Genomic DNA, 10,856 nt, shown 5'->3' on the forward strand with positions numbered 1-10,856 from the left:
TAGCAGAACATCTACAGTATCCACAGAACCCCTAGCAGAACATCTACAGTATCTACAGAACCCCTAGCAGAACATCTACAGTATCCACAGAACCCCTAGCAGAACATCTACAGTATCTACAGAACCCCTAGCAGAACATCTACAGTATCCACAGAACCCCTAGCAGAACATCTACAGTATCTACAGAACCCCTAGCAGAACATCTACAGTATCCACAGAACCCCTAGCAGAACATCTACAGTATCTACAGAACCCCTAGCAGAACATCTACAGTATCTACAGAACCCCTAGCAGAACATCTACAGTATCCACAGAACCCCTAGCAGAACATCTACAGTATCCACAGAACCCTAGCAGAACATCTCTACAGGTATCCACAGAGCGTCGATAGAGCATCTCGACAGGGCCTCTTGTCCCTGCAGCTACAGGGTGACCACACTGGGCAGCGGGCCCCCAGTGTGTGTGTGGAGGCTGCCTGTGCTGTCGTGGAGGGGAAGAGTGCGCCTCCTCGGCGGGCCCTGCGTAGGCAAGAGCACTGCTCTGATCCGTGCCCGCAGAGTGCCTTTCCTGTTGACATGTTCGTGCTCCCTGCTCGAGGAGAAAGAGAAGGGGCTTTCACTTCTGTCACGTAAAAAAAAAAAAAAAGAAACGCGCGCGCGAGAAGAAGAAGAAGAAAAAAAACGCAGTTTCTGATGTGCCGTTTTTAAAACGTCGGTGTTGCAACAAATCGGCCTGTTGCGCTCCCTTTCTCGTTCTCACACTTCGATTGGTGCTCTCTCTCTCTCGCTCGCTTTCTCGCTGGCTTGCTCGAAACTCGCCTGGCATGAATCCAACCATCTTGGACCACACTGCAAGTGCTCGTGTGAATGCAGACGTAAATCATACACAGGGACACCTTCTCTCAATACGCTCACGCTAATAGTCAACACTAAATACAAACAGCGTCAACACTATACGCCTACACACACACTTTCAGCGGAAAATATATATAGACGCACTCTCAAAGCCGACATTATACTATTCTCACACAATCAACACTCGATATGCGCACACACACACCAACACTACATACATACACACGCACACGCACACGCACAGCTACGACTAGACACGACAGGTCCGGGATCTAGCTTCATACTCACTTAGTCCTGATCTGCCCCTCGCTACAACACAACAAGAGCAGAACACAAAACTTTATTTGTACTTTATTGGCCGACACGACACACGGTTCTACCCTGCATCTGAAGGCTATTCTCCGGGTGGTTCCCGTTTATGTTTCGAGGTTCTCTCAGCCGCGTGGTTCTCCCACGCACGGTTCCCCCCCTATGTGCGGAGGTTCTCCTACGCAGGCTTCTCTCTATGTTCGGAGGTTCTTCTACACGTGTTTGTCTTGGCTCTATCTGGAGGGTTCCCCTGTAGATGGCGGTCTGGAGATAACGGGGCAGCGGGGGGGGGGGGGGGGGGGGGGGGGGTGAGCCGCGCGAGGGAAATGAGAGCGAGGTGGCGAACACCGACAGGTGGGGAAAGCAGAAGTAGAAACGTGAGAGGCTTATCGTGAGGGAGGGCCGAGTGTGACAGTGCATCTGTGATGTGTGTGTGTGTGTGTGATGTGTGTGATAGTACGTCCTCTGCCTCTGCCTGGGACAGTGTTTCCAGAGGAGCACAGTCTACCTGGGAAATGGAAGAGGTGCCGGTCGAAACCACGCACTCTCTTTCTCTCTCTCTCTCTCTTCCCCCCCCCCACCCCCCACCTCACCAACCACCTCTTTTTCTCCCTTTCTTTAACTCTCTGTGCCCTTTCTAGATCCTTGCTTACACAACTCTGCCCTCCCTCCCTCCCCGTGGCTCACCGCTGGGGGGTTTGGGGCGGGGCGGGACGCTCTTCTTGGGGGGCAGGGCCGGGGTCTCCTGCTTCCTGCTGAAGGGGTCTTCAGCAAACCCCGACTACAGGGAGAGAGGGAGGAGAGGAGAGGGAGGAGAGGAGGGAGAGGGAGGAGAGGAGGGAGTGGGAGGAGAGAAGGGAGGAGAGGAGGGAGGAGAGGAGGGAGGAGAGGAGGGAGGAGAGAGAGAAGGGAGGAGAGAGGGAGGAGAGGAGGGAGGAGAGGAGGGAGGAGAGGAGGGAGGAGAGAGAGAAGGGAGGAGAGAGGGAGGAGAGGAGGAGGAGAGGAGGAGGGAGGAGAGGGAGGAGAGAGAGGGAGGAGAGGAGGGAAAGACGGACACAAGTAAGGAGATGGGAAGGAGGGGAACAGGAAAGAGAAAGAGAAAAGAGAATAATTGAGAGAGACAGCAGAGACAGAGTCAGGACAATATAGCAGCTCTCAGCGGCTCCAGGGCTAGCTGGGTGGGTGGACACGTGGCTGTGGTAGTGGTGATGGGAAGGCACCTTCTGGTAGTCTGGTAACCAGCCCGCTCGACCCTCAAACGGGTCCCTGGTCTTGGACATCTGGCTGAAGTCTGCAAAGCCCCCGGTGCTGTTGCTGCCGCTGCTGAACGAGCTGCTGCCAACGGGTCCAGAGTACCAAACACATCTGAACGACAGACAGATATGCAGACAAACAGATAGGTAGACAGCAGACAGACAGACAAAAGGCAGGGAAACAGACAGACAGACAGGCAGGCAGAAGAAGAGATACAGACACAGATAGAAAAACAACGGTGGGGGGGGGGAAGGGGGGATATCGAGTTAGCGGACACGACACCTTCTCTGTAAACACACAACTTTAATAGGTAAACGAACATGACTACGCGCCCATGCAGGCCGCGGCTAGGGTGGGCTAGGGTTTCTGCCGGGGGCTATGCATTACACCGCGCCATGCACTGCAGGCTTTCAGTCGTCAACAGTCATTTCCTGGAGAAACACAGCAGAGTCAGGCAAAGCCTCACTGGCCGGCTGGTTTCCCCCCGCAGAGGTAGATAGTAGAACATACCACCGTCCGGTTGGGGCTCCGGTAGAGAAAGTTCTAGAACGTCGATGGTAGACAGCACGCCAACTGCGTGTCCACACGCACGTGCGCACGCGCACACACACACACACACACACGCACGCAAATGCTCTCTCACATTTTCTAGCATGGTGGCTATAAAGAGAGGCTGTGAACCCACTCTGCATTTCCAACCAAGAGAGAGAGACAGAGAGAGAGAGAGAGAGAGAGAGAGAGAGAGAGAGACAGAGAGCGAGAGAAAGAGAGAGATAGGGAGAGAGAGCTTGAGGGGCAGGAGAGGAACAGAAAGAGAGAGAGGGAGATAGAGAGAGCTTGAGGGGCAGAGAGGAACAGAGAGAGAGAGAGAGAGAGAGAGAGAGAGAGAGAGAGAGAGAGAGAGAACCAGAGTGAGAGGGCCTCCTGCGTACCTGGGCCTTTGGGTTTGGGGCTAGTTGCGGAGAAAGGGTCGTTGCTCGTGAAGTGGCTCGCCTGTAAAGAAATAAACAACCCAGTCAAGACACCCTGACACTTAGAATCAACCATGTTCCCTTCACATCGCACACTAACCCACCAGTCTCCCTCGTGTATATCACCACAGGGAAACACGTAGTGTCAACATAGACTGTTTTGTATCCTGTACGTAACTTGGGGTGTGGGCGGGGGTGTGTGTGTACCTTGGCGGGAAGGGTGGCACATTTGCTGAAGGGGTCTGCAGACGAGAAGGGGTCTGGCTTGGTGGTCTTCTTGAAGAAGTCTTCGGACGAGGCCTTGAAAGGGTCCGCCTCTTTGAAGGGGTCTCCGCCGAAGGGATCTGCGGTGGGCGAGAGACCCTCACTCGGTGAGGGAGAACTCACCCTCTCTCCCCCCGGCTCGGACTTTGTCCGTCTCGCTCTCCAAACGCTCCGAAACGGCCATCGCTCGGTCTATGTTGTGTCACTGCATTTCTCTCCGTCTCCGTCTCAGAGACGTGGAACTCCCATCGCTCGCAACCTCGCCATTCTCGATTACACAAGACTAACAGCGAAAGTCAGCAGCCGTTTGGCGGCCAGCTCTATCATAACACGGAACATTCTGCTAATATTTGTGTGAGGAACTTACCTCATGATTACAAAGTTGTGGTGACCTTCAAGTGAGGGTCACACAGGGCTACCAAAACACTGCCTCGCAGAGTTCCTGACAATAACCTTCACGCTGACCCCCACATCACATCGCTGGGCCCCAGACTAGAGATTAACCCTATCCCCAACCTAACCCTAGTCTAACTACTACCCTAATCCTAACCCCTAACTGTCTAACCATTAAGGTTAATACTTAAGCTTGGTAGCTGCTCAGTATTAGTCATGGGGAAGTGGGAAGGGAACTTGCAGTGAAATCACACTCTGGGTTTCAGAGGAAGTGAGAGATCGGTATTGTTTGGTCCAAGCCACACTAACCCAGGACGCTCAACTGGCAGCCGTTTCCGCGTCGCGTGAGAACAAAGGCTGCCGGTCGTAAAGTGAGGTCCGAAGCCCTCGCGCGACTTCCTGAAATCTCCCGCGAGTTCGTGATCGTGGTGCAGTGGGGGGGGGGGGGGGGGGGGTCGGCGGAGGGGCCGCGCTAACCGGTGCGGGGGCGTTTTAAGTACCTGCGGGGACGGACGGGGGCGGCTTGGCGAAGGGGTCGTTCTGGAAAGGGTCACCTGCGGGAGAGATGGGGCGAGCAGGGGGTCGGGAGTGGGTCGGGGGGCAGAAGGGAGACAGGGAGGGAGGAGAGCAGGGAGGGGGAAGATGGAGAAGAGAAAGTGGGGGAGAAAGTGAGAGAAAACAATAAGAGAGCGGGTCTGCTCATGAGACATGGTGCAACAGCGCTGGGGGGCGAGCGCGGGAGCCCGGAGGGATCCAGAACTAATTACGGACAAACAAGCAGGAGTGCCCTGCAACAACACACCCTGCAGGTCACAGCTCCGTACCTACTGGTGCTGACAGAGAGAGGAGAGAGACAACAGAACACGGGGGGGGGGATGAAAGAGAGGAGAGGACAGAACGCTGAGAGAGGTCGAGAACTGCATCCACAGGGGAGGGAGAGAGAGGGAGAGAGAGAGGGTGGGAAGGGGAGAGAGAGACTCACCTTTGAAGGGATCTGTTTTGAAGGGGTCTTCAGAGTGGAAGGGGTCCACATGCAGCTCCTGGGGGGTGCTATTGAACACAGATGTCTTCACCTGGAACGGGTCCTCCTGGAGAGGGAGAGAGAGAGAGAGAGAGAGAGGGGGAGAGAGAGAGAGAGAGAGAGAGAGAGAGGTGATGGTGAACACTGCCTGTTCCCACACAGACATGACCAGAGTGGGACCCTCTAGAACCTCCAGTCCCACAGAGCGAGAGCCGGGGCAAAAACAGACCACTGTCTGTGTCTGGCCACACACCTCCCTTCTCCAGAACCTTCCGCTGAGGTGCGGGAGGGCTCTGCTGAGACAGAGCACATCTGCAGAGGAATGTCTGTCAGTCTAAAGAGAAGCCCCAGGAAGACCAGACCAGACCTCTGCTCCACCTCACAACTAAAGTTTCACTTTAATAACCAACAGGCAATTTTCATTCTCCAGCAAATTGCCTGTATGTGTCTGCTCTCCTAACCTAACCTTTTCTCTCCTCTCCCCATCTCCTCCCCTCTCCCTTGTTTTCCTCCTCTCCTTTCCCCTTCCCTCCCCTCCCCTCCCCCCTCTCCTTTCCCCTCTCCTTCTCTCCTCTCCTCTCCCCTCCCCTCCCCTCCCCTCTCCTCCTCTCCTTTCCCCTCTCCTCCTCCTCGCCTCTCCTCCTCTCCTCCTCCTCTCCTCTCCTCCTCCCCTCTCCTCCTCTCCTCTCTCTGGAGCCCTTCTGCTCTCAGCTGGTTTCAATGAGCATGCCTGGATATTTACATTGTCCTGTCCTGGTCTGGAACGGGGGTCAGGTTACCGGAGCTTGGCCTCATGTTCGAGACCAGACCGGGCCAGACCAGGCTACCAGGCTGGGGGAGGCGGAGGGAGGCTGGGGAACCAGGGAGACCTGGGGGGCTTGGAGGCTGGGGGAGGCCGGGGCTCAGTGCTGGAGTGTCGTGTCTCTCTCTGAACCCGCAGGTAATGAGGTCTAAGACGCAATAACACTGGCAGCCAGGTCAGGTAACCGCGCGTGAGCAGCGCTAAGCTAACATAATGACATTCTTATGAGCAGAGGCCGGGGGGGAGGGAGGGCTAGGCTGAGGGAGGACGATGTAACCCACTCACAGTCACACCACCCTGCAGAGGAGCATATGTCTGGACAGAGCAAGGGGAGAGAGACAGAGACAGAGACAGAGAGAGAGAGAGAGAGAGAGAGAGAGAGAGAGAGACAGAGACAGAGAGAGAGAGAGAGAGAGAGAGAGAGAGAGAGAGAGAGAGAGAGAGAGAGAGGGAGAGAGAGAGAGAGACAGAGAGAGAGACAGAGACACAGAGAGAAAGAGACAGAGAGAGAGAGACAGAGACACAGAGAGAGAGAGAGAGAGAGAGAGAGAGAGAGAGAGAGAGAGAGAGAGAGAGAGAGGGGGAGACACAGAGAGAGAGACAGAGACAGAGAGAAAGAGAGAGAGAGACAGAGACAGAGAGAGAGAGAGAGAGAGGGAGAGAGAGAGACAGAGAGAGAGACAGAGACACAGAGAGAGAGAGACAGAGAGACAGAGACACAGAGAGAGAGAGAGAGAGAGAGAGAGAGAGAGAGAGAGAGAGAGAGAGAGAGAGAGAGAGAGAGAGAGAGAAGGAGAGAGACAGAGAGACAGATGGTGTCAGCAGAGGGCTGGGTGACGCGGCATACTGGGCTAATCTCCAGCCTTTACTAGATAAGCCAGTAAAGGTGGGGAGGAAGGGAGGGACGGAGTGATGGATGGATGGAGGTGTGTGTGTGTGACTGCACGTTTACCTGTGTGTGTCTGTGTACCTGGCTGTCTGTACCTACTGTATATGTATGCGTGTGTCTCTATGTGTGTGCGTGTGTCTATGTGTGTGTGTGTGTGTATCTGTGTGTGTGTGTATGTATATGTGTGAAATGTGTGTGTGTCTCTATTTGTGTATGTGTGTCTGTGCGTGTGTGTGTGTGTGTGTGTGTATGTGTGTCTGTGCGTGTGTGTGTGTACGTGTGTCTGTGTGTGTGTGTGTGTGTGTATGTGTGTGTGTGTGTGTGTGTATGTGTGTGTGTGTGTGTGTGCTCCTCACCAGCGGTGGGAAGGCCCCGTTCTCCCGGTCAGAGAAGCCCTCGCTCATGTCGGCCAGGTTGGTCATGCTTCCCCCGTGGGTGCCGTTCAGGACGCTGTTGTACTGCTCGATGCTCTTGGTCATCTCCTGCTGGCTGTCCTGGATCTGAGACAGCTTGCTGCGAGCCTGCACACACACACACACGCACACACAGAGTAACAGAGGGTGTTGACAACAGACGTGAAGAAAAACAGGGCTCGGGTGTGTGAGAAACAAAGTGTAGGTGTGTGCGTGCACATGCGAGAGTGGGCACGTGCGAGTTCCACGAGTGCGAGCGAGCGTGAGAAAGACGGCGTGGCGCGTACGTGTCTGAGGGAAAGTGTGAGTGTGCGTATGACAGCGTGCGTGCGTGTGTGTGTGTGTGGGGCCGCAGCGGCACGTGAGCGAGGCCAGAGATGTGTCAGGAGGAAGAGGGGGAGGAACGACCACACCCTTGGGAACCAGCCCTGGTAACCTGCTGGTGGATCACACTACGACTTAACCGACCCAACTGTTCACACGTAGCTGCGGTTCCACAGAAGGTTTACCTCGACAGATTTTGCGATGGCACGAGGTGAAAGCAAAAGCCTGTCGCCTCCTGTTCGGGTGCCTTGTTCCAGCCGTGAGCGGACTGGTGACTGGAGGGTGTATTTACGGCGGGCTGCCTCCCTCTGGTGGCCGAAGGGGGAACGGCACGTCCAGCACCTGGAACCTGGCCGGCGCTCTGGGGCAGGGCTAGTGGAGGCTGCTTCTTATCAAGCTCACTTACTGGCAGCTTCTCTCTTCTGCAAAACTCTCGACCTCTGCCTCTCTCACGTGTCCTCCCTTCTTCTTTCCTACCTGGTTCATCTGATTTATGTGGAATCTGGAGGGGCGGCTCCTCCTTGCCTCTCTCCCTCCCTCCCTCCCTCCGCCCTCCCTCCCTCCCCCTTTCCTTGCCTCCCACCCTCTCTCCTCCCGCCTCTCTCCTCCACTCTCCCTCCCACCCTCGCCTCCCTGCCTCTCCCCATCATCCCCTCCCTGCCCTCCCACCTGGTTGATCTCGTCCTGGGTGGCCTTCAGGGACTTGATGATGGTCTCCAGCTGGATCTTGCCGGCCGTCAGGCTCTGCTCCAGTTGCTGCTCCTCGTGCTGCAGGCGGCCCAGGTCGGCCCGCGCCCGGCTCAGCTCCTCCTCCTGGCTCTGCAGGTCCGACTCCTGGGACTGGATCTGGTTCTGGAGGGAGGAGATCTGGGGGGGCGTGTGGGGAGGGAGATGAGAAGGCAGGTTTGTTGGGGAAGATATACTTTTCCACCCTCTATTTGTTTCTTCCTTTGAGCTCCACTTACACCCGTTACCCTTTCTTTCCCCTGACTTCTTTCCATCCAGACTTCCCTCCCCTCCCTTCCTCCCTCCCCTCCTCCCCCCCTCCCACCCTCCCTCCCTCACCATCTGGGACTCCTCCTGACACTTGGTCCTGACTTCGTTCAGCATGTCCTCCAGCTTGGCCTTCTGCTGGTCCATCTCGTCCAGCCTGTCCTGGGCGTCCTGCTTCTGGGCCTCCAGCTCGGCCAGGCTGGCCGTCTCCCTGTCCAGGTCGCTCTGCATCTCCTGCGGGGACGCGAACACACACACACACACACACGTCACACACACACAAGCACGCGTACACAAAAAGACACGCGAGGGTCAGTTTCGCGCGCGACGAGCGACCGGATGTCGCGGGGGATGAACCCTCGCCGGTGGGGGTCGCGGCGGCAAAAACTCGACGGGGTGCCGTCCCGTCCTCTCACCTGCACCTCTGAAGACTTGTGTCGGATGGCCTCCTCCGTCTCTCGGATGTCCTGTTCGAGGGTGTATTTCTCCCTGCGACACACGCACGCAAACACACACACACACACACGCAAGGACACGCACACAGGCCAATCCGTCAACCGTCGGCACAGCCCAGGGAAGAGATTCTGCCCCTGAGCCCCTCCCAGCCCCGCATCCAGACAGACAGACAGAGAGACAGAGAGAGAGGGGAGTGACAGAGGAGAGAGCGAGGCAGAGAGACACTGGGACATCCGAGAGAGAGGGTTACCTGAGAGCATTCCAGTGTGTAAAAGCAAGGGTGCTGAGGCCGCATGGAGAGTAACGGGTGAGAACACAAGATTGATAAAATACACACAGTAAAGGATGGCTGGATGGAGGGAGAGGCCAGGAGAGGGGAGGGGAGGGGAGGATGGCTGGATGTGGGGAGGAGGGGATGGGATGGAGCAGGTGGAGTCCAGGAGGGAGGGAGGTGCAGTTTGCTCCTTTCGCGTGTGCATTTTATCCTTAGGGCAGGGGCCTACAGCGGAGGTTTGTACTGGGGAAGAGGCCATATGGCGGGCTGGTTCTCTCTGGGTCACAGCAGGGCTGGGAGCGGGAGAGGCAGGGGCTGAGATCAGCTCCATACAGCAGGCTCGGAGCTGGGGTTGGGCTCTGGCACTTGGGAGACATCTAGCTAGGCTTCTGTCAAGTGTTTTAGGGCAGGAGCGGTTCGTCAATGCGAGAAGGAGGAGGAGGATGAAGGTGATGAATCAAAGAAAGGAGAATGGCGCCTGGCTGAATACGGCAGGACATGACTTGATGCGGCATCGAAATCATTGGGAGGAGAAATGAAAACACGGTGGCATGCGTTAACCAGACAACCCAGACGCACAGACGTTCGCTGCCCAAGATGAGAGTTACTAGAGCCGGCTAAAAGTCACAACCACAGATGGACAGAATTCCCAGGGGCCTGTGGTGGGGGGGTGGGGGGGGGGCACGGCCTAACCTCTGCAGCTGGGCGATCTCCTGGCTGATGTCGTCCAGCTCCTTGATGCCTGTGAACTCGCCCGACCCCACGGAGCTGGAGCTGTCCTGGAGACCAGACATGGAGGGTGGAGATAGAGAGAGAGACAGACAGAGACAGACAGAGAGACAGAGAGTGTGAGAGAGAGAGAGAATTAATACAGTTACCAGCCAGCCCAAATGATGGTGGAAGAGAGAGGTACAAGGAAGAGAGACTGAGGTGTGGCGAGAGATTGGGGAGGAAGTGGGGGATTCGCAGAGCACCACAAAGGGGCAGAAAGGTGAGGAAGGTCATCATCATCATCACCACCACCATCACCATTGGGGGGGAGGGGGGAAGGTCACACCACCAGACACAGCGCTGGAGGAATCCTCCCACAAATGCTTTATGTCTCTCTGGATGAGGGGGGAGGGGGGGGGGGGGGTTCAGCCATTGAAAGCATTTGTGCCTCAGCCAGTTACCTACCCACAGCTTGAACATTAGAGCCTGAGAGAGAGACAGCTATAGGCAGACACATCAGCGGCCATGACGACGGGGGCAGAGAAGAAGAGAACGTGCGGTGAGCGCCTAGCAGGGTCTAGCTACTGGACTCGCTTAAGAGGACAGACGGGAGCAGTCAACACACAGCGGGGAGGTTGGTGGAGCCCTCCCGGGCAACCGATTGGTCACCGCCGCTCGGAACCGCCCACCTGCCCAGGAAGGGAAGTGACGTGCTGCTGCTGTGATTGGTCAGTGAAGAGGAAGGGACTCACCCGTCTCATCTCGGACAGAGCGGCGATCTCCGAGCCCACGGGCGTGATGTAGCCAGACAAGCTCTGGAATCAAGGCATGATGGGAAACCGAGTCATTACAAACAAGTCTAAAACGCCAGCGGTTAGTAGCAAAATGTATACAGTACATCTGGAGTATACAACAACAAAAAACAAGT

General features: G+C 56.1%; 1 protein-coding gene across 1 annotated transcript in view; it reads right to left on the bottom strand.

Annotated features, from left to right (window-relative positions):
• Positions 1–10,856, bottom strand: part of eps15l1a (epidermal growth factor receptor pathway substrate 15-like 1a) — a 66,725-nt gene that overhangs the window by 8,315 nt on the left and 47,554 nt on the right. Inside the window, 15 exon segments of the mRNA XM_067229464.1 lie at positions 1,851–1,944; positions 2,384–2,505; positions 2,508–2,528; positions 3,350–3,410; positions 3,596–3,732; positions 4,546–4,599; positions 5,028–5,133; positions 5,936–5,943; positions 7,107–7,278; positions 8,164–8,361; positions 8,560–8,721; positions 8,904–8,976; positions 9,194–9,226; positions 9,911–9,996; positions 10,681–10,743. Coding sequence (XP_067085565.1) covers positions 1,851–1,944; positions 2,384–2,505; positions 2,508–2,528; positions 3,350–3,410; positions 3,596–3,732; positions 4,546–4,599; positions 5,028–5,133; positions 5,936–5,943; positions 7,107–7,278; positions 8,164–8,361; positions 8,560–8,721; positions 8,904–8,976; positions 9,194–9,226; positions 9,911–9,996; positions 10,681–10,743 — 1,390 coding nt within the window.

Source organism: Osmerus mordax, chromosome 26 (genome assembly GCF_038355195.1).
Source record: "Osmerus mordax isolate fOsmMor3 chromosome 26, fOsmMor3.pri, whole genome shotgun sequence".
Lineage (NCBI taxonomy): Eukaryota > Metazoa > Chordata > Actinopteri > Osmeriformes > Osmeridae > Osmerus > Osmerus mordax.